Source organism: Cherax quadricarinatus, chromosome 6 (genome assembly GCF_038502225.1).
Source record: "Cherax quadricarinatus isolate ZL_2023a chromosome 6, ASM3850222v1, whole genome shotgun sequence".
NCBI classification, from domain to species: domain Eukaryota; kingdom Metazoa; phylum Arthropoda; class Malacostraca; order Decapoda; family Parastacidae; genus Cherax; species Cherax quadricarinatus.
The window spans coordinates 52,014,135-52,038,305 of NC_091297.1; the positions used below are offsets into that span (position 1 = coordinate 52,014,135).

Genomic DNA, 24,171 nt, shown 5'->3' on the forward strand with positions numbered 1-24,171 from the left:
AAAAATCTTTTGTCCTCGTTCTTGTGTTAAGAATGAACATTTTGCAAATGTTGCTTCAGCTATATTTGTTTCATAGAATCATGTGACAAAGCTTTGCTACAAATAGCATATTGAGGCCTTTCTTCTCCACTGATGATGACAGATGTCAAACCACATTGAATATATAAATTATTGTACCTTCTTTTCTTAACACTCATGATGGGCTCCTAATTCTGTGAATAATAAAAAAAGAGTGAGTCAGATAAATAGGGAAATATTTATCTTTAATTTTAATTTAATCTGTGACATTCATTAAACTTTACTGAATGTCACAGATTAAATTAAAAACAAAGTACAGTTCTACAGACTGTACATAATGTACAGAACATCACACTTTGTTGTGTAGTGGTCCCAGTTCTCCCTGAAACACCCTAAATGTCCCCCATGGTTGAGAACCTCTGCTCTAGATAAATGTATACTACATATTTCTTTCTTGAACCATTTCCGTGGCCAGTTATTACTTTATTACAATGAAAATACCTGAATTTGCGAAACGAAAACCGAATTGCTTACCAGTTCGAAGGTTTTTGTTCATTTGTTTATTCAACATTTCTCTACTTGCGGGCTTGCGTGTATGTGTACAGTGGTTCCCTCTGTGGTGCAAGTCTTACAAGGTCCCACAACTTTAGTAGTGAGAATATCTTCATCCACCCCTCCATATTTTATTATTTGGGTGGTAAGGATTTATTTAATATTACAGCTTTTTTGAGGACACTATAGACGATTACAAAATATACACTTTATGGTATTTTAAGATGTGGAGCTTTTGAGGCTCCCCAGAAGCTTGGTGGGAACCCAGGACGTATATCTTCTCAGTGTACGAGCACTGATTTTAAATCCTGTCTTAAAGCTTAAGATATTCTTCACCAGAGGTGAACAGGTTAAATGCGGCCATAATGATCTTTGTGTAGTCGTTAGGCTTTCAACGTCCATTAACCAACCCTGAAGATCACCACGCGCTGACGTGTATTTAATTTTTTTTCCCAGGTTCCCAAGGAGCGGGTTGTTCTTCATGCAGGTATCTGACGCAGGTGATCCCGGCCTCGCCTTCACTCTCTACTTCCCTCTGGTGGTGGCGCTACAGGCCACGGTGGGGGTGAAATTCATGTGGTCCATCATCATGTGTGAGTGGTCCAACATGATCCTCAAGTGGTGAGCACCTGAATAGACTGGGACAACACCACTGCTTCACTGGTCCACAAGTTTGGTGTTGTCATATTCACTGCTGGCCCAGCTCCACCCTGTTGCTCCTCATGGTGTTGTAAAATAAGATCCTAGTTTAACTCTTAATAACTTCACGAGTGCTTGTTTTAGTGATGATTGTTGCATGAGTGCTTGTTTCAATGTTGATTTTTGCACGAGTGCTTGTTTCACTGTTGATTGTTGCACGAGCCCATGTTACAGTGTTGACTGTTGCACGAGTTCTTGTTTCGGTGATGACTGTTGCACGGGTCCATGTTCCAGTGTTCATTGATCAACGAGTTATTGTTTCAGCACTGATTTTTCCAGGAGTCCTAGTTTTAGTATTAAATGCTGCACGAGTCATTGTTTCAATGTTGATTGTTGCACGAGTCCTTGTTTCAGTGTTGATTGTTGCACGAGTCCTTGTTTCAATGTTGATTGTTGCACGAATCCTTGTTTCATTGTTGACTGTTGCAAGAGTCAGTGTTTCAGTGTTGATCGTTGCACGAGTCCTTGTTTCAGTATTAAATGTTGCACGAGTCATTGTTTCAATGTTGATCGTTGCACGAGTCCTTGTTTCAGTGTTCACTGTTGCACGAGTCCTTGTTTCGATGTTTATTGTTGCACGAGTCCTTGTTTCAGTATTGACTGTTGCAAGAGTCCTTGTTCCAGTGTTGATTGTCGCAAGAGTCAGTGTTTCAGTTTTGACTGTTACACGAGTCCTTGTTTCAGCGTGGATTGTTGCACGAGGGCTTATTTCAGTGTTGATTATTGCAAAAGTTTTGGTTCAGTGTTGATTGTTGCAAGATTCAGTGTTGCAGTGTTGATTGTTGCAGGACTTTTGCTTCAGTATTGAATGTTGCACGAGTCCTTGTTTCAATGTTGATTGTTGCAAGAGTCCTTGTTTCAGTGTTGATTGTTGCATGGGTTCTTGTTTCAGTGTTGACTTGCACGAGTCCTTGTTTCAATGTTGATTGTTGCACGAGGGCTTGCTTCAGTGTTGATTATTGCAGGAGTTTTGGTTCAGTGTTGATCGTTGCAAGACTCAGTGTTGCAGTGTTGATTGTTGCAGGAGTTTTGCTTCAGTATTGAATGTTGCACGAGTCCTTGTTTCAATGTTGATTGTTGCAAGAACCCTTGTTTCAGTGTTGATTGTTGCACGGGTGCTTGTTTCAGCGTTGACTGTTGCACGAGTCCTTGTTTCAATGTTGATTGTTGCACGAGTCCTTGTTTCAGTATTGAATGTTGCACGAGTCCTTGTTTCAGTGTTGACTGCTGCACGAATCCTTGTTTCAATGTTGATTGTTGCAAGTGTCAGTGTTTCAGTGTTGACTGTTGCACGAGTCCTCGTTTCAGTGCTGATAGTTGCAAGAGTCAGTGTTTCAGTGTTGATTGTTGCAAGAGTCCTTGTTTCAGTGTTGATTGTTGCTCAAGTGCTTGTTTCCGTGTTGATTGTTGCACGACTGCTTTTTTCAGTGTTGATTATTGCACGAGTGCTTGTTTCGTTGTTGAATGTTGCAATTATAATCATGAGGAATGTTGAACTAGTCATAATCAGCAGGAATAATTAGTATTTTCTTCGATTCATGACGGGAAAGGCACTGCAGTGGATCAGAGAATACCTGACAGGGAGGCAACAACGAGTGATGGTACGTGACGAGGTGTCAGAGTGGGCGCCTGTGACGAGCGGGGTTCCACAGGGGTCAGTCCTAGGACCTGTGCTGATTTTGATATATGTGAATGACATAACGGAAGGGATAGAATCAGAAGTGTCTTTGTTTGCAGATGATGTGAAGTTAATGAGTAAAGTCAAATTGGTCGAGGATCAGGCAGGACTACAAAGAGACCTGGACAGGCTACAAGCCTGGTACAGCAACTGGCTCCTTGAATTTAACTCTGCCAAATGCAAAGTCATGAATATCGAGGAAGGGCAAAGAAGACCGCAGACTCAGTATAGTCTAGATGGCCAAAGACTGCAAACCTCACTCAAAGAAAAAGATCTTGGGGTGAGTATAACACCGAGCACATCTCCTGAGGCGCACATCAATCAGATAACTGCTGCAGCATACGGGCGTCTGGCAAACCTGAGAATAGCGTTCCCATACCAGAGTAAGGAATCGTTTAAGACTCTGTACACCATATAAGTCAGGCCCATACTGGAGTATGCAGCACCAGTTTGGAATATACACCTGGTCAAACACGTCAAGAAATTACAGAAAGTGCAAAGGTTTGCAACAAGACTAGTCCCAAAGCTAAGGGGACTGTCCTACGAAGAAAGGTTAAGGGAAAGGGAAATTAGCGTGATGACACTGGAGGACAGGAGGGCCAAGGGAGACATGATTACGACATATAAAATACTGCGTGGAATTGACAAGGTGGACAAAGACAGGATAATAAATTAGACACATGTGCAACTCTTGGGTATCTTTATTGAGGAAACGTTTCGCCACACAGTGACTTCATCAGTCCATACAAAGGAGAAACGTGAAGAGCAGGAGGAGAATGAGGTAATCAGTCGATATGGTCAGTCCATCAATCTTGAACAGAATACAGCACATGAGCGGAGAAGTAGCTTATATACCGTAGGCAGGAGAGGTGCAGCAGTCGTAGGTGGTGTCACATTTGTCCAATGTGGAAGTAGGTCGTGCCTAAGTATTAAGATCCCAAGAAGAAGTTACAGTGTCTGACAGGATTGTAGATGAATGGTGTATTCTATTCAAGATTGATGGACTGACCACATCTACTCAATGTTGAGGGACTGATTACCTCATTCACCTAATGTTCTTCACGTTTCTCCTTTGTATGGACTGATGAAGCCACTGTGTGGCGAAACGTTTCCTCAATAAAGATACCCAAGAGTTGCACATGTGTCTAATTTATCATCGAGTCGGTTCTCTGAACCATTCATCTACAAAGACAGGATGTTCCAGGGATGGGACACAGAAACAAGAGGTCACAATTGGAAGGTGAAGACTTATATGAGTCAAAGGGATGTTAGGAAGTATTTCTTTAGTCATGGAGTTGTCAGGCAGTGGAATAGCCTAGAAAGTGACGTAGTGGAGGCGGGAACCATACGTAGTTTTAAGACGAGGTTTGATAAAGCTCATGGAGCAGGGAGAGAGAGGACCTAGTAGCAATCATTGAAGAGGCAGGGCCAGGAGCTATGAATCGACCCCTGCAAGCAAAAACAGGTGAGTACACACAGACACACACACACACACACACACACACACACACACCATCACAATCGGAAAGGTTTTCTCAGCATCAGTTACTTATTATTGGCTGAGGATAATGGTGATGACGCCAGCAACAGGAACTCTGAGTGTCTGAGACAGGGAGGGGAGGGGAGGGAAGATAGAGGGAGGGGAGGGGAGGGAGGATAGAGGGAGGGGAGGGGAGGGAAGATAGAGGGAGGGGAGGGGAGGGAAGATAGAGGGAGGGGAGGGGAGAAGAGGACTGCGGAAGACATTATAGAGGAAGGGAGGAATATTGAAAAGAAGGGGGAGGGGGAAGTTAGGGAGAGAGAAATAAAGAAAACGGGGCTAGCAGGGAGGAATAAGGGTGGATAGTGGGATGTGGAAGGGAGAGTGAAGGAAGGGACAGACGGGGAAGGAGGGAAAGAAAAGCAAGTAAAAGAATACGTAGACGGGGAGAGAGGCGCTTGGAAGACAGAGTAAAGAAGGAGGGAGAGAGAGATGTAGAAAGAGGAGTTGGGAGGGAGGATGGGAGGTTTGCTTACTTACTTACTTACTTACTTGCACAAGTAAGAAAGGGAGAAGGAATAAAGGAGGCGGGAATAGGAGTTATGAATAAAGGAGAAAGAGGTATAGAAAAGTGGGAAGTTCTCTAGCCATCATCTTCGCCGGCCATTGTGTGTGTGTGTATGTGTATGTGTGTGTGTGTGCTCACCTAATTATACTCGCCTAATAGTGGTTGCAGGGGTCGAGACTCAGCTCCTGGCCCCGCCTCTTCACTGATCGCTACTAGGTCCTCTCCCTCTCTGCTTCCTGAGCTTTGTCATACCTCTTCTTAAAACAATGTATGGTTCCTGCCTCCACTACTTCACTTGCTAGGCTATTCCAATTCCTGATGACTCTATGACTGAAGAAATACTTCCTAACGTCCCTGTGATTCGTCTGAGTCTTCAGCTTCCAGTTGTGACCCCTTGTTTCTGTGTCCCCTCTCTGGAACATCCTATCTCTGTCCACCTTGTCTATTCCCCGCAGTATCTTGTATGTCGTTATCATGTCTCCCCTGACCCTTCTGTCCTCCAGTGTCGTCAGTCCGATTTCCCTCAACCTTTCCTCGTACGACATTCCCCTGAGCTCTGGGACTAGCCTTGTTGCAAACCTTTGTACTTTCTCTAACTTCTTGACGTGCTTGACCAGGTGTGGGTTCCAGACTGGTGCTGCATACTCCAGTATGGGCCTAACATACACAGTGTACAGTGTCTTGAACGATTCTTTATTAAGGTATTGGAACTCTATTCTCAGGTTTGCCAGGCGCCCGTATGCTGCAGCAGTTATTTGGTTGATGTGTGCCTCCGGTGACGTGCTCGGTGTTATGGTCACCCCAAGGTCTTTCTCCCTGAGTGAGGTCTGCAGTCTTTGTCCACCTAGCCTATACTCTGTCTGCAGTCTTCTTTGCCCTTCCCCAATCTTCATGACTTTGCATTTGGCAGGATTGAATTCGAGAAGCCAGTTTCTGGACCACATGTCCAGCCTGTCCAGGTCTCTTTGCAGTCCTACCTCATCCTCATCCGATTTAATTCTTCTCATCAACTTTACATCATCTGCAAATAGGGACACTTCAGAGTCTATTCCTTCCATCATGTCGTTCGCATATATAAAAAATAGCACTGGTAATAGAACTGACCCCTGTGGGACCCCGCTCATCACAGGCGCCCACTGTGATACCTCTTCACGTACCATGACTCGTTGCTACCTCCCTGTCAGGCATTCCCTGATCCATTGCAGTGCCCTCCCTGTTACATGCGCCTGATCCTCCAGCTTCTGCACTAATCTCTTGTGGGGAACTGTGTCAAAGGCCTTCCTGCAGTCTAGGAAGACGCAATCAAAACACCCCTCTCTCTCGTGTCTTACTTCTGTTACCTTGTCATAAAACTCCAGGAGGTTTGTGACACAGGATTTGCCTTCCATGAACCCATGCTGGTTTTCATTTATAATCTTGTTCCGTTCCAGGTGTTCCACCACTCTCCTCCTGATAATCTTCTCCATGACTTTGCACACAATACATGTCAGAGACACAGGTCTGTAGTTTAGTGCCTCATTTCCGTTTCCTTTCTTAAATATGGGGACTACATTTGCTGTCTTTCATTTCTCAGGTAGTTGCCCAGTTTCAAGGGATGTATTGAAGATTGTGGTTAGGGGCACGCACAACATCTCTACTCCTTCTCTTAGGACCCATGGGGAGATGTTGTCTGGTCCCATCGCCTTTGAGGTATCAAGGTCGCTTAGCAGCTTCTGCACCTCCTCCTCGGTTGTTCGTATGTCATCCAGCACTTGTTGGTATATTCCCTCTTGATGTTCCCTTCTGTGCTGTCTTCACACAGCCCTTCCTGTCTCTACTGTAAAAACTTCCTTAAATCTCATGTTGAGCTCCTCACATACCTCCTGATCATTTCTTGTGAGTTCTCCACCATCTGTCCTCAATCTGATCACCTGGTCTTTGACTGTTGTCTTCCTCCTGATGTGGCTATACAACAGTTTCGGGTCAGTCTTGATTTTCGATGCTATGTCATTTTCATACTGTCGCTGGGCCTCCCTCCTTACCTGTGCATACTCGTTCCTGGATCTGCGGCTGATCTCCCTATTTTCGTGTGTTCTCTGCCTTCTGTACTTTTTCCATTCCCTATTGCACTTTGTTTTGCCTCCTTACACCGTCAGGTAAACCAGGGGCTCGTTTTGGTCTTCCCATTGTTTCTGTTGCCCTTGGGGATAAACCTTTCCACTGCCTTCTTGCATTTTGTTGTTACATATTCCATCATTTCGTTTACTGGCTTTCCTGCCAGTTCTCTGTCCCACGTGACCTCCTGCAGGAAGTTCCTCAACCCTATGTAGTACCCTCTTTTATAGTCAGGCTTTTCCCATTCAACTCCTGTTACTCTCTCGACTTGTAACTCTACTATGTATTCAAAGCACAGAACCATTTGGTCGCTAGCTCCTAGGGGATTCTCATACGTGATGTCCTCAATGTCTGAACTGCCCAGGGTGAACACAAGGTCCAATCTTGCTGGTTCGCCCTCCCCTCTCACTCTGGTAGTGTCCTTAACATGTTGGTGCATGAGGTTTTCCAGCACCACGTCCAACATCTTGGCTCTCCATGTTTCGGGACCCCCATGTGGCTCCAGGTTTTCCCAGTCAATCTCCCTGTGGTTGAAATCCCCCATAACCAGCAACTTTGCTCTGCTGGAGTGAGCTCTTCTTGCCACCTCAGCAAGTGTGTCCACCATTGCTCTGTTGCTCTCTTCATATTCCTCTCTTGGCCTCCTGCAGTTCTATGGTGGATTATACATCACTGCAATGACCACCTTGTGCTCCCCAGACTTAAGTGTGCCTACTATGTAGTCTCTTTCTCCCGTCTCGTCTATGCCTCCCATTTTCTCGAATTTTCATCTGTTTTTTACAAGCAGAGCAACCCCTCCTCCCCTACTGCCCCTTCTATCTTTCCTCATGATCTGGTATCCTAGTGGGAAGATTGCATCTGTTATTGTCTCTGTGAGTTTTGTTTCTGTAACTGCTATGATGTCTGGGGACTTCTCATTGATTCTTTCTTGCCATTCCTCATGTTTATTCGTTAATCCATCCGCATTTGTGTACCAAACCTTCAACTTCTGTTCTAATACTGTAACTGTGGTGTGGGGGGTGGGAACAGAGGGATCGGTGTGTGGTGCTTGGTTTGGATTGTTCAGTTGCCTTCGGGGTGTCGTGGCTGGAGTCCTTCTACAGGTGCTTCTGGGGGGTGTGCTTGTCCTTCCACTTGTTCCTGGGTTATTCTGCTCTCCTTTTTCATTTCCTCCCATTTCTCTTTTCGTTTTTGCACTCTCTCTTTCAGCATCGTCCTTTCCTCTTGTGTTCTGTCTCGATCAAGGTACACACTCATGAACTCCTGTTTGCCTCTAAGCCGTGCTTTCTCCTGCAGGATCATGGTTCGGGTTGATTCTGCCTTGAAAATTACTTTGAGAGGCCGATTCCTTTTTTTTTGTGAACCGCCCAATTCTCCGAAAATTTGCCACCAGGGTCATGTCCCCCTCGCCTATCACCTTCATGATACCTTCAATTGCTTTTTTCTCCTCCTGCTTTCTTTCATCATAAGTTTTCCCTTTAGCTTCGTCTAGCCCATAGACAAAAACTGATCTCTCCCTTTCCACCTCCCACTGTGACTCCCATTGCGTCCTCTGAGGTGTTTTAGTTCCTTCCCGTGGAGTGTTCCTTCCTTCAGTCCCTTCCCTAGCCATGGCCCCTATGCTCATTGGTTTGTCCTTCCTGCTCACCTGTTCCTGGCCCCCACAGGTGTCTGGTAAGGTCCCTGCACATGCCCTAGTTCCTTCAATTTCTTCCAACCTCTCATTCTGTCCTAGTGTGCTCCCTGTCTTTATTTTTGCCCCATGTGGGTTTGACAGGACCTCTGCATACAGATTAGCTTCTGTGCTCCCTTCAGCCCTGTTGTCTGTGTCCGATGCAGCCATTGCTGATGCTACTTCTGTAATATCTTTGTCTCTATGCTGTTACAGATGTCTCAGCTCCTCTTCTAATCTCTGTATCTTGTTTTCTGATGCTTTGGCATGTTGCTTCCACCTTCTGCATTCTGCTGCTAACCTCTCCTCCATCTTCCTTGTAAGCTCATCTAGCCTCCTTCCCCAGTCTTCCTCCCTTTTTTTGAGCACTGCCTCCCAGTCCTCCCTCCCAGATTCATCCTTCAGGCCCCTTGTTCTCATCCTAGTTCTAGGTTCCCCCATTGCTCCATAGAAGGGGGGGTTAGGGGGAGGGGAATAGATGATTATAGGGGGGATGAATGGTTATGGGGAGGGGGAGGATGGTTATTGGAGGGGAATAGGTAGTTGGGGGAGGGGGTTAGATGGTTTGGGGAGGGGTAGGTGGCTAGGGTATGGGGGAGAGGTGGTTATGGGAGGGGGAGAGGTGGTTAGGGGAAGGGGGAGTACGTGTTTGTGTCAAGTGTATATGTGCTTGTGTATGTGTGCTTGTATATGTGTGTGTGTGTGTGAGTACTCACCTATTTGTGGTTGCAGGGGTCGAGTCACAGCTCCTGGCCCCGCCTCTTTGCTGATTGCTACTAGGTCCTCTCTCTCCCTGCCCCATGAGCTCTATCATACCTTGCCTTAAAACTATGTATGGTTCCCACCTCCACTACGTGTGTGTGTGTGTGTGTGTGTTTGTGTGTGTGTGTGTGTGTGTATGTGTGTGTGTGTGTATGTGTGTCTGTGTGTGTGTGTGTGTGTGTGTGTGTGTGTGTGTGTGTGTGTGTGTGTGTGTGTGTGTGTTTAATGGGTTTATTTGGTAGGCTGTAGTGGGTGGTTAATGATAAACGTCTTCGGAGGCTTCTTAATTTATTGTTAAGTCGTGGTGAGTACACAGGCTTGTGTGTTTGTGCCCATGGCCCAGGCAGGGCCATCCCACGAGAGAGAGCTGGGAGGCCTTGTGTCTTGCTGCTAGGCCGGTGTGTGAGTGAGAGAGAGGCAAGTCTGGGCATTCTGAAGTGGCACAGCCTATAGGTGGCAGCACCAGCATGGCGCGAAATATGAACTAAGCTGGCAGACAGCATGGGCTGTCTGTGCAGACAGTACAGGCAGTCTACATTCGCTCGGCCACCTACCTCGTGTCGTCCCGACGCGATGATACTGGTGGTAAAAGGAACTTGGTCTCTCGTAGGAACAGGGCACAGAACACAAAATAAAAGCATATATATATATATATGAACATGGAAAAAAAACTTCCTACAGGGAGGGAAGAAAAAAACATGTGGGGTGTGCTAAACATCGTGGTCATAGGCAATGAGCGTCGAAGGGCATCACTGCACGCCTTCCTGCATCTGGACAGATACTGCAACATGGGAGACATTGCTGCGGCTGAGCTGTGACGTAACAGGGTACAGTCTCCTCTGGTACGGTGAAGCAGTCATCGTAGGAGTCGCTGCAGGTTTTCACTCAACCTGGGGCACGACATGCTGGTGCCCTCGAGTGAGGCGTCGACAAAACTTGGCAACTGGGCAGGACTTCTGGCAAGTGACTCAGGAGGACACTTCTCGACTGGTACTGTCGCTGGGCTGTCACTGCTGGCGAGCATGGAGCGAGTTGTGGAGCGAGTTGTGGCAGAGACGATTGGGCAAAACATCTGGGAATCGTAACATCATACACCAGACTGCAGTGAGAGAGCTAACAGTCAAAGTGACATCTTCTTTGTGCAGGCTACTCACTGAAGCTTGTGACACGAGGCTGACACAGCGCCTGCTGACAGGGCTAACTGCGGCTTGGCGAGTATCATACTCTCGGCAGTTGGAGTTATAGCAGAGGCTAGTCTAAGCATACCCAGACTTGTTTCTCTACATATAACTGCACTCTGACGGTCTGGAGGTGAAGTGAACAAATCTTGATGGGAATCGTAGCAGGTACGATTCTGCAGAACATCATGAGCGACGAGCATAAAAGCTTTCTGTACAAGAGGGCTCGGTCACTCGGGGGCTGACTGACATCAGCTGTCAAACGTACTGGTCACACGGGTGACTTAACACAGTGGTGCTACTCAGGTCTGGCTCAGACCTCACTAGACACACGGCAACTTTAAACACACCGCGGTACACTAACATGGGAGAACACTGACTGAGAGGAACTAATTAACACACGACATGTATTTTCTCTCAGTCTTCTCGACAATACTGAAATAATTACTAGAAACACTCGATGTGACATCATGTGATGTCAGGCGTGATGTTGCGAGGTGATGTTAGCAGCACTGTGGCATCAGCAGACATCTCGAGGTGACGTCAGGCAGACATCGTGACGTCATGAAGTCGCGCAGCATCATGGGTGATGCCAATGTGATGCGGGCAGGAGACCACAGCAAGTGGCCTGGGACATCTGGTAACTCACGTGAGCATGTAGATCCACGTGACATCGCCCACACCCACGTGGCGTCGGGATCCACATGGCATCGTGATCTACGTGGCATGCTGATCCACGTAGCTTCGAGTGGCCTCGGGCACTCGGATACACAGCTCTGGCAATGAATTCACATGGAAAACAGCAGAAAACACAGCAGAGGGAGTGGGCAGTGGCGAGTGTATGGTAGACGGGTGAGCGTGAGTAGGGCAAGCATGGGCAAGGTGAGGAACAGCCACTTACTCTCCTCCTCTCCCACCCACAAACACGTGGAGAAGCTCACACTGGACGCAGAAATCACCACAAAACTCACCTCTGGCTTGCTGAAACAGCTGTGCAGAGCTGAACAACAACAGCAGCAATGTACAAGTGACGCTGAACACGTGACTTGAGAAACAGCGTGGGACACTGTAGCATGGAGTCACTTACAATTCTCGAAGAATTTCGGCAAATTTCGGCTAGATCCTGCTTGTACCTGTGTCTGGATGCTCAAACGTGCAGACACGACATCAGGATAACTCGTTGAGAAACGGATGCTTCTTGTGTAGGGTGATGAAGTGAAGATGACTTCATACCTCTCTTTCCTCTCTCTGGGCAAACAACTGCTGCGACCACCGCTTTCTACCATTTATACAAAGGATTATTTGGTAGAGCTGAAAGCGGGGTGTGAATTATAGACGATCTTCGGAGTCTTCTTACTTTATTGTTAAGTCGTGGTGGGTACACAGGCTTGTGTGTTTGTGCCCATGGCCTGGGCAGGGCCATCCCACGAGAGAGAGCTGGGAGGCCTTGTGTCTTGCTGCTAGGCCGCTGTGTGAGTGAGAGAGAGAGGCAAGTCTGGGCATTCTGAAGTGGCAAGGCCTATAGGTGGCAGCACCAGCATGGCACGAAATATGAATTAAGCTGGCAGACAGCATGGGCTGTCTGTGCAGACAGTACAGGCAGTCTACATGTGTGTCTGTGTGTGTGTGTGTGTGTGTGTATGTGTGTGTGTGTGTGTGTGTGTGTGTGTGTGTGTGTGTATGTGTGTATGTGTGTGTGTGTGTATGTGTGTGTGTGTGAGTGTGTGTGTGTGTGTCTGTGTGTGTGTGTGTGTGTGTGTGTGTGTGTGTGTGTGTGTGTGTGTGTGTGTGTGTGTGTGTGTGTGTACTCACATATTTGTACTCACCTATTTGCGGTTGCAGGGGTCGATTCACAGCTCCTGGCCCCGCCTCTTCGCTGATTGCTACTAGGTCCTCTCTCTCCCTGCCCCATGAGCTCTATCATACGTCGCCTTAAAACTATGTATGGTTCCTGCCTCCACTACATCACTTGCTAGACTATTCCACTTCTTGACAACTCTGACTGAAGAAATACTCCCTAACATCCCGTTGATTCATCCGAGTCTTCAACTTCCAACTGTGACCCCTTGTGTGTGTCCCCCCTCTGGAACATCCTGTCTGTCCACCTTATCTATTCCTCGCAGTATTTTGTATGTCGTTATCATGTCTCTCCAAACCCTCCTGTCCACCATTGTCGTCAGGCCGATTTCGCTTAACCTCTCCTCGTAGGACATACATCTTAGCTCCGAGACTAGTCTTGGTGCAAACCTTTTCACTTCCTCTAATTTCTTGATGTGCTTGAACAGGTGTGGGTTCCAAACTGGTGCTGCACACTCCAATATGGGCCTAACGTAAACGGTATACAGAGTCTTGAACGATTCCTTATTGAGATGTCGGAATGCTATTCGGAGGTTTGCCTGGCGCCCATATGCTGCAGCAGTTATTTGATTGATGTGCGCTTCAGGAGATGTGCCTGGTGTTATACTCACCCCCAGATCTTTTTCCTTGAGTGAGGTTTGTAGTCTTTGGCCATCTAAACTATACTGTGTCTGCGGTCTTCTTTGCCATTCCCCAATCTTCATGACTTTGCACTTGGTGGGATTAAACTCAAGGAGCCAGTTGCTGGACCAGGTCTGTAGCCTGTCCAGATCCCTTTGTAGTTCTGCCTGATCCTCGATCCGATTTGATTCTTCTCATCAACTTCGCGTCATCTGCAAACAAGGACACCTCTGAGTCTATTCCTTCCGTCATGTCGTTCACATATACCAAAACAGCACAGGTCCTATGACTGACCCCTGTGGAACCCTGCTTGTCACAGGCGCCCACTCTGACACCTCGTCGCGTACCATGACTCGCTGCTGTCTTCCTGACAAGTATTCTCTGATCCATTGCAGTGCCTTTCCTGTTATCCCTGCTTGGTCCTCTAGTTTTTGCACCAATCTCTTGTGTGGAACTGTGTCGAAGGCCTTCTTGCAGTCCAAAAAATGCAATCGACCCACCCCTCTCTCTCTTGTCTTACTGCTGTCACCATGTCATAAAACTCTAGTAGGTTTGTGACACAGGATTTCCCTTCCCTGAAACCATGCTGGTTGCAATTATAGACTTGTTTCTTTCCAGGTGCCCCACCACTCTCCTCCTGATAATCTTCTCCATGACTTTGTATACTATACATGTCAGTGATACAGGTCTGTAGTTTAGTGCTTCATGTCTGTCTCCTTTTTTAAAAATTGGGACTACATTTGCTGTCTTCCATGCCTCAGGCAATCTCCCTGTTTCGATAGATGTATTGAATATTGTTGTTAGGGGTACACATAGCGCCTCTGCTCCCTCTCTCAATACCCATGGGGAGATGTTATCTGGCCCCATTGCCTTTGAGGTATCTAGCTCACTCAGAAGCCTCTTCACTTCTTCCTCGGTTGTGTGCACTGTGTCCAGCACTTGGTGGTGTGCCCCACCTCTCCGTCTTTCTGGAGTCCCTTCTGTCTCCTCTGTGAACACTTCTTTGAATCTCTTGTTGAGTTCTTCACATACTTCACGGTCATTTCTTGTTGTCTCTCCTCCTTCCTTCCTTAGCCTGATTACCTGGTCCTTGACTGTTGTTTTCTTCCTGATGTGGCTGTACAACAGTTTCGGGTCAGATTTGGCTTTCGCTGCTATGTCATTTTCATATTGTCTTTGGGCCTCCCTTCTTATCTGTGCATATTCGTTTCTGGCTCTACGACTGTTCTCCTTATTCTCCTGGGTCCTTTGCCTTCTATATTTCTTCCATTCCCTAGCACACTTGGTTTTTGCCTCCCTGCACCTTTGGGTAAACCATGGGCTCATCCTGGCTTTTTCATTATTCCTGTTACCCTTGGGTACAAACCTCTCCTCAGCCTCCTTGTATTTTGTTGCTACATATTCCATCATCTCATTAACTGGCTTCCCTGCCAGTTCTCTGTCCCACTGAACCCCGTTCAGGTAGTTCCTCATTCCTGTGTAGTCCCCTTTCTTGTAGTTTGGCTTCATTCGTCCAGGCCTTCCTGCTTCTCCCTCCACTTGTAGCTCTACTGTGTATTCGAAGCTTAAAACCACATGGTCACTGGCCCCAAGGGGTCTTTCATATGTGATGTCCTCGATATCTGCACTACTCAAGGTGAATACTAAGTCCAGCCTTGCTGGTTCATCCTCTCCTCTCTCTCTTGTAGTGTCCCTTACGTATTGGCACATGAAGTTTTCCAGTACCACCTCCATCATCTTAGCCCTCCATGTATCCTGGCCCCCATGTGGGTCCAAGTTCTCCCAATCGATCTCCTTGTGGTTAAAGTCACCCATGATCAGGAGCTTTGCCCTGCATGCATGAGCTCTTCTGGCCACTCTAGCCGTGTGTGTGTGTGTGTGTATGTGTGTGTGTGTGTGTGTGTGCGTGTGTGTGTGTGTGTGTGTATGTACTCACCTATTTGTACTCACCTATTTGCGGTTGCAGGGGTCGAGTCACAGCTCCTGGCCCCGCCTCTTCGCTGATTGCTACTAGGTCCTCTCTCTCCCTGCCCCATGAGCTCTATCATACCTCGCCTTAAAACTATGTATGGTTCCCGCCTCCACTACGTCACTTTCTAGGCTATTCCACGGCCTGACTACTCTATGACTGAAAAAATACTTCCTAACATCCCTTTGATTCATCTGAGTCTTCAACTTCCAATTGTGACCTCTTGTGTCTGTGTCCCTTCTCTGGAAAATCCCGTCTTTGTCCACCTAGTCTATTCCGCACAGTATTTTATATGTCGTTATCATGTCTCCCCTGACCCTCCTGGCCTCCAGTGTCGTCAGGCCGATTTCCCTCAACCTTTCTTCGTAGGACAATCCCCGTAGCTCTGGGACTAGTCTTGTTGCAAACCTTTGCACTTTCTCTAATTTCTTGAAGTGCTTGACTAGGTGTGGATTCCAAACTGGTGCTGCATACTCCAGTATGGGCCTGACGTAAATGGTATACAGAGTCTTAAACGAATCCTTACTGAGGTATCGGAACGCTATCCATAGGTTTGCCTGGCGCCCGTATGCTGCAGCAGTTATCTGATTGATGTGCGCCTCAGGAGATATGCTCGGTGTTATACTCACCCCCAGATCTTTTTCCTTGAGTGAGGTTTGCAGTCTTTGGCCATCTAAACTATATTGTGTCTGCGGTCTTCTTTGCCATTCCCCAATCTTCATGACTTTGCATTTGGCAGGGTTAAATTCAAGGAGCCAGTTGCTGGACCAGGCTTGTAGCCTGTCCAGGTCTCTTTGTAGTTCTGCCTGATCCTCATCCGATTTGATTCTTCTCAATAACTTCGCATCATCTGCAAACAAGGACACTTCTGAGTCTATCCCTTCCGTTATGTCGTTTACATATACCAAGAACAGCACAGGTCCTATGACTGACCCCTGTGGAACCCTGCTTGTCACAGGCGCCCACTCTGGCACCTCGTCGCGTACCATGACTCGTTATTGCCTCCCTGTCAGGTATTCTCTGATCCATTGCAGTGCCTTTCCTGTTATGTGTGCCTGATCCTCTAGCTTTTGCAGTAACCTCTTGTGAGGAACTGTGTCGAAGGCCTTCTTGCAGTCCAAAAATATGCAGTCGATCCACCCCCCTCTCTCTTGTCTTACTTCTGTCACCTTGTCATAAAACTCTAGTAGGTTTGTGACACAGGATTTTCCTTCCCTGAAACCGTGCTGGTTGTCAATTATACACTTGTTTCTTTCCAGGTGCCCCACCACTCTCCTCCTGATGATCTTCTCCATGACTTTGTATACTATACACGTTAGAGATACAGGTCTGTAGTTTAGTGCCTCATGTCTGTCTCCCTTTTTAAAAATTGGGACTACATTTGCCTTTTTCCATACCTCAGGGAGTTGCCCAGTTTCAAATGATGTGTTGAAGATCTTTGTTAATGGCTCACACAATATCTCTGCTCCCTCTTTAAGGACTCATGGAGAGATGTTGTCTGGTCCCACCGCCTTTGAGGTGTCAAGTTCGCATAGCAGCTTCTTCACCTCCTCCTTGGTTATATGTACCTCATCCAGCACTTGCTGGTGTGCCCCCCTGTTCTGATTTCCTGGAGTCCTACTGGTTTCCACTGTAAATACCTCTTTATGTCTTGTGTTGAGCTCCTGACATACCTCTTGGTCGTTTCTTGTGAATTCCCCATCACCCTTCCTCAGTCTGATTACCTGGTCCTTGACTGTTGTTTTCCTCCTGATGTGGCTGTACAACAGCTTCGGGTCAGTCTTTACTTTTGATGCTATGTCATTTTCATATTGTCTCTGAGCCTCCCTTCTTATCTATGCACATTCGTTTCTCGCTCTTCGGCTGATTTCTTTATTTTCCTGAGTTCTCTGTCTTCTGTACCTTTTCCATTCTCTAGTACACCTAGTTTTTGCCTCCCTACACCTTTGGGTGAACCAAGGACTCGTTCTGTTCTTCCCATTATTTCTGTTTCCCTTGGGAACAAACCTCTCCTCTGCCTCCTTGCATTTTGTTGCTACATAGTCCATCATTTCTTGTACTGGTTTTCCTGTCAGTTCCCTCTCCCACTGAATGTCTTGAAGGAAGTTCCTCATGCTTGAGTAGTTCCCCCTTTTGTAGTTTGGTTTTTCCCAGCCTATCCCTGCTACTCTCTCCACTTGGAGCTCAACTATGTAGTCGAAGCACAGAACCACATGATCACTAGCTCCCAGGGGCCTTTCATACATGATACCCTCGATGTCCGAACTACTCATGGTGAATACAAGGTCCAGCCTTGCTGGTTCATCCTCTCCTCTCTCTCTGGTAGTGTCTCTAACATGTTGATGCATGAGGTTTTCCAGTACCACATCCATCATCTTGGCTCTCCATGTTTCGGGACCCCCATGGGGCTCCAGGTTTTCCCAGTCAATCTCCTTGTGATTGAAATCACCCATAACTAGTAACTTTGCTCCCCCCATGTGTGCTCTCCTGGCCACCTCGGCTAGTGTGTCGATCATTGCTCTGTTGCTCTCATCGTATTCTTCTCTTGGCCTCCTGCAGTTCTGTGGTGGGTTGTACATTATTGCTATTATCACCTTATGTCCCTCAGACTGGATTGTTCCTACTAAGTAGTCCCTTTCGCCCATGCCATCCATTCCTTCCATTTTCTCAAAATCCCACTGGTTTTTAATGAGCAGTGCAACTCCTCCCCTTCTCCTCCCTCTGTCTTTCCTGAGGATTTGGTATCTGGATGGAAAGATTGAATCTGTTATTATTCTGGTGAGTTTTGTTTCTGTGAGTGCTATTATGTCTGGGGATGTCTCTTTGATTCTTTCGTGCCACTCCTCATACTTGTTTGTTATTCCATCTGCATTTGTATACCACACCTTCAACTTCTTTTCTAAGATTGTGGTCTGGGAGGTATATTGGGGTTGGGGAAGTGGGAGACCTGGTAAGGAACTATGGGTTGTTGCTGTGGGGGTGGAGTTTGTAATGTAGTGGGTGGGGGCATTGGATGTGGCATGGGTGTTTTGATTTAGAGTGTTTGGTTGCACTGGGGTTGACCTGGTTGGGAGGCTTCTATAGGAAGTTGTGAGGGAGGCTGTATTTGATCTTCTTCCTGGGTCTGGGATCTCCTGTCTGTCTTCTCCATCCCCTCTCTTTCCTCCTTTCGCCTTTGTACCATCTCTCTCAGTTTCTGCCTTTCTTCTTGTGTTCTGTCGCGGTCGAGATACACCTTCCTGTATGCTGGCATGTCCCTTAATCGTGCTTTCTCCTGCAGGATCCTGGTCCGAGTCGCTTCTGCCTTGAAGGTCACTTTCACTGGCCAGGTTCTTTTTTTTACAAACCCCCCTATTCTCCGAAAATTTTCCAGCTGGGTCATGTCGTCTTCACCTATTGCTTTCATGATGCTTTCAATTGCTTTTTTTTCCCCTTGTTTTCTTGCTTCATATGTTTCCCCTTCAACTTCCTGGAGCCCATACACAAAGACTGACCTCACCCTTTCATTCTCCCACTGCATATCCCTGTGTATCCCCTCATTTAATTTGGTTTCCTGCACTGCAGCTTTCCTTTCTTCAGTTTCACTAGCTAATGTACTTGGGCTCAGTGGCCTGTCATTTTCCCTTCTCGGCTTTCCTTGGGCTCTGTTGTTGTTTGTTAGGGCCTCCACATAAAGCTTAGCTCTTTCATTCACTACAGTCTCCTCTGATAGAGCTTCCCCATGCAGTTGTGCCAGTTCTTTCCCTACAGTCCCCTTATTTGTGGCTGAGGTAGCAGTCTCTGTTGTCAATCCCAAAATGTTATTTAGTTCTTTAGGCTGTTTCAGATTATTCAGTTCCTCTTCTAAACTCTGTATCCTAGCCTTTGCTGCTATGACATGCACCTCCCACTTCCTGCTTTCCATATCTATCCTCTCTTCCATTCTCATGCTAAGTTCTTCTAGTTTCTTTTCCCATTCATGATCTCTTTATGTGAGCTCTGCTGCCCAATCTTCCTTTGCAGCTTCCTCCTCCTCTCCCTTGGTTTTTCTTGTTGCTCTCTGACAACCCATTTTTGTTTTATCCTGATTGCCTCAGAGTGGGAAACCTATTAGTTCTGTAAGTTAGGTTAGTAGTGTGTATGTCAGAGTGTGGGAGGGAGGTAGTGGAGGAACTGTGGCTATGTGGGAGAGGAGTGGGGAGGGGTGGGGAGGGGGAGGGTGAACGGGGGAGGGGAGGGTGAACGATGGAGGGGAGGGATCAGGGGAAGAAGTGAGATGTCGGTGGTGAGGGGGGGGGGAGTGTATGTGTGAGTCTGGATATGTGTGTACTCACCTATTTGTACTCACCTATTTGTGGTTGCAGGGGTCGATTCACAGCTCCTGGCCCCGCCTCTTCGCTGATTGCTACTAGGTCCTCTCTCTCCCTGCCCCATGAGCTCTATCATACGTCGCCTTAAAACTATGTATGGTTCCCGCCTCCACTGCGTCACTTTCTAGGCTATTCCACAGCCTGACTACTCTATGACTGAAGAAATACTTCCTAACATCCCTTTGATTCATCTGAGTCTTCAACTTCCAATTGTGACCTCTTGTGTCTGTGTCCCTTCTCTGGAACATCCCGTCTTTGTCCACCTTGTCTATTCTGTGCAGTATTTTATATGTCGTTATCATGTCTCCCCTGACCTTCCTGTCCTCCAGTGTCGTGGAATTATGTGTGGGTTTATTATGTACTGAAAGGTAGGTGGCTTGTGCGTTGTAATGTAAGTCTCAGTGGTCCTTTGCTGCCCACAACTTCTTGTGACCTGACCCCCAACCTCCTGGGGCTAGACCGGCAAGTACTTACAGTGTGTGTGTGTGTGTGTGTGTGTGTGTGTCCTCTTAGTATTTTATAAGTTGCTATCATGTCCCCTCTATCCCTCCTATCCTCTAGTGTCATCAGGTTGAATTCCCTTAACCTCTCCTCATAAGACATACCCCTCAGTTCCGGGACTAATCGTGTTGCAAATTTTTGCACTTTCTCCAATTTCTTGACGTGTTTGACTAAGTGAGGGTTCCATACTGGCGCTGCATATTCTAGTATAGGCCTTACGTACACTGTGTACAATGTCGTGAATGACTCCTTACTCAGATGTCTAAATGCCAATCTCAGGTTTGCCAATCTCCCATACGCTGCAGCAGTTATTTGATTGACGTGTGCCTCAGGGGACATGTTCGTTATGATGCTTACCCCAAGATCCTTTTCTTTAACTGACGCTTTCAGCTGTTGGTTTCCTAACCTGTACTACTTCTGCGGTCTTCTGTGTCCTTCCCCAATCTTTGTAGATGAATGGTTCAGAGAACCGACATGTTGATAAATTAGACACATGTGCAACTCTTGGGTATGTTTATTGAGGAAACGTTTCGCCACACAGTGGCTTCATCAGTCCATACATAGGAGAAACTTGAAGAACAGGAGGAGAATGAGGTAATCAGTCCCTCAACATGTGTCTAATTTATCAACATGTCGGTTCTCTGAACCATTCATCTACAAACCTGTCAGACACTGCAATTTCTTGGGATCTTAATACTTAGGAATTGTTCGCTTGCCTAATTCTTGGGCACGACCTACTTCCACATTGAACAAATGTGACATCACCTATGACTGCTGCACCTCTCCTGCCATACGGTTTATAAGCTGCTTCTCCGCTCATCTGCCGTATTCTACTCAAGATTGATGGACTGATCACATCGACTCAAGGTTGAGGGACTGATTACCTCATTCTCCTCCTGTTCTTCAAGTTTCTCCTACGTATGGACTGATGAAGCCACTGTGTGGCGAAACGTTTCCTCAATAAAGATACCCAAGAGTTGCACATGTGTCTAATTTCCCCAATCTTCATGACCTTACAATTGCTGGGGTTAAACTCCAGGAGCCATTTGTCGGACCATACTTGTAGTTTGTCCAGATCCCCTCGTAATCTTAACTGATCCTCTCCCACTTGTAATCTCCTCATCAGTTTCACGTCATCAGCGAACAGTGACACTTCTGAATCTATTCCTTCCACCATGTCATTCACGTATACAAGAAACAGCACCGGGCCTAGGGCTGACCCTTGTGGAACCCCACTCGACACATTCGCCCACTCCAACGCTTCAGAACTTACCAACACACGTTGTTTCCTTCCTGTCAGGTATTCCCTGATCCATTGCAGTACTTTCCCCTTTATTCCTGCCTGCTCCTCTAATTTTTGCAAAAGTCTCTTGTGTTGTACTGTGTCAAAAGCCATCTTGCAATCTAAGAAGATGCAATCTACCCATCCCTCTCTCTCCTGTCTTACTTCTGTTACCTTATCGTAGAACTCAAGTAAATTTGTGACACAGGATTTCCCATCTCTGAAGCCATGCTGACTGTCATGTATGAGCCCAATCTTTTCAATATGTTCCACTACTTTTCTCCTGATAATCTTCTCCATGACTTTACATACTATACAAGTCAGTGACACTGGTCTGTAGTTTAATGCTGCCTGTCTGTCCACTTTCTTAAAAATTGGAACTACATGTGCTGTCTTCCACGCCTCAGGCAACTGCCCTGTTTCTATAGATTTACTGAAGATTGCTGCTAATGGCACACACAGTTCCTCTGCTCCCTCTCTCAGTATCCATGGAGATATGTTATCTGGGCCCACCGTCTTTGAAGTATCGAGTTCGTCTAGCAGTTTCTTCACCTCTACCTTGGTTATGTGTATTGTGTCCAGCGCCTGCTGGTGCACCCTACCTCCACAGTTTGCTGGAAGCATTCCTGACTATTGTGAATACTTCTCTAAATCTTTTGTTTAGTTCGTCACATACTTCTTGGTCACTCTTCGTCAGCTCCCCTCCTTCTTTCCTCAGTCTGATTACCTGGTCCTTGACTGTTGTTTTTCTCCTAATGTGACTGTATAACAACTTTGGTTCAGATTTGGCTTTTGATGCTATGTCGTTCTCGTACTACCTCTGGGCCTCTCTCCTTATCCTTGAATATTCATTTCTGGTTCTTCTGCTCAGCTCCTTGTTTTCTTGAGTCCTTTGCCTTCTATACCTTTTCCATGCTCTCGCACACTTGGCTTTGGCCTCTTTACACCTCCAATTAAACCATGGACTCACTCTGGTCTTACCATTTTTTCTGTTGCCCTTTGGTATGAACCTTTCCTCTGCCTCCCTGCACTTAGTGGTCACTATTTCAATCATTTCATTTACTGTCTTTCCATCTAGTTCTCTTTCCCACTGCACTTCATGCAGGAAACTTCTCATTCCTATGTAGTCCCCTTTTTTGAAGTTTGGTTTCTCTTTTTGTTCTCGTGCTGCTTCATTCTCCACTGTTAACTCAACAAGATATTCAAAACTCAGGACATCATGATCACTAGCGCCAAGGGGTCTTTCGTGGGTGATATCCCTTATGTCCGAACTATTCAAGGTGAATATGAGATCCAGCCTTGCTGCAACATCCTCTCCTCTCTCTCTGGTTGTATCCCTAACATGTTGATGCATGAAATTCTCCAATACAGTCTCCATCATCTTAGCCCTCCATGTTTCTGGTCCCCCATGTATCTCTAGGTTTTCCCAGTCAATCTCTTTATGATTGAAATCCTCCATTATAAGCAATTTTGTCCTACCCATATGAGCCCTCCTGGCCACTTCAGCTAGTGTATCCACCATTGCCCTATTGCGAACATCATACTCTTCTCTTGTCCTCCTGCTATCATCACCTTTGGACCACCAGTCTGAAGTGTTCCTACAATGAAGTCGTCTGTTTCCCTTCTTTCCATTCCTCCCATCTCCTCAAAACTCCACTGGTTTTTTATGAGCAATGCTACTCCTCCCCCTCCTCTGTTCTCTCTGTCTTTCCTCATAATCTGATATCCAGGTGGAAAAATTGCATCTGTTATCATCCCTGTAAGTTTTGTCTCTGTTAGTGCTATAATGTCAGGTGATGCATCAATGATGCGTTCTTGCCACTCTTCACTCTTATTTGTTATTCCATCTGCATTGGTGTACCATACCTTGAGCTTCCTTTCCATTACTGTATTTTGGGAGATGGAAGAGGAAGGTACAGGCAGGGAGGGTGAGAGGCAGGGCACAATATTATGGGAGGCTGCTGTGTGTGTGTGTGTGTGTGTGTGTGTGTGTGTGTGTGTGTGTGTTTGTGTGTGTGTATGTGTGTGTGTACTCACCTAGTTGTACTCACATAGTTGAGGTTACAGGGGTCGAGTCCAAGCTCCTGGCCCCGCCTCTTCACTGGTCGCCATAGGTCACTCTCCCTGAACCATGAGTTTTATCGTACCTCTGCTTAAAGCTATGTATGGATCCTGCCTCCACTACATCTCTTCCCAAACTATTCCACTTCCTGACTACTCTGTGGCTGAAGAAATACTTCCTAACATCCCTGTGATTCATCTGTTTCTTCAGCTTCCAACTGTGTCCCCTTGTTGCTGTGTCCAGTCTCTGGAACATCCTGTCTTTGTCCACCTTGTCAATTCCTCTCAGTATTTTGTAAGTCGTTATCATGTCCCCCATATCTCTCCTGTCCTCCAGTGTCGTCAGGTTGATTTCCCTTAACCTCTCCTCGTAGGACATACCTCTTAGCTCTGGGACTAGACTTGTGGCAAACCTTTGCACACCTTTGCAAACCTTTGTGTGTGCGTGTGTGTGTATGTGTGTGTGTGTGTGTACTCACCTATTTGTACTCACCTATTTGTGGTTGCAGGGGTCGATTCGTAGCTCCTAGCCCCGCCTCTTCGTCGGTTGCCATTGGGTCCTCTCTCTCCCCGCTCCATGAGCTTTATCATATCTCGCCTTAAAACTATGTATGATTCCTGCCTCCACTACATCACTTTCTAGGCCATTCCACTGCCTGACAACTCTATGACTGAAGAAATACTTCCTAATATCTCTTTGACTCATCTGTGTCTTCAACTTCCATTTGTGACCAATTGTTTCTGTGTCCCCTCCTTGGAACATCCTGTCTTTGTCCACCTTGTCTATTCTGCGCAGTATTTTATATGTCGTTATCATGTCTCCTCTGGCC

At 46.6% G+C, this 24,171-nt stretch overlaps 1 protein-coding gene across 1 annotated transcript in view; it reads left to right on the forward strand.

Annotated features, from left to right (window-relative positions):
• The first annotated feature begins 1,002 nt into the window (after nt 1–1,002).
• LOC138852016 (glucose-6-phosphatase catalytic subunit 1-like) overlaps nt 1,003–24,171 on the forward strand; it is a 141,462-nt gene continuing 118,293 nt past the window's right edge. Inside the window, exon 1 of the mRNA XM_070081632.1 lies at nt 1,003–1,191. Coding sequence (XP_069937733.1) covers nt 1,052–1,191 — 140 coding nt within the window. The 5' untranslated portion in view covers nt 1,003–1,051. The remainder of the gene's footprint in view (nt 1,192–24,171) is intronic.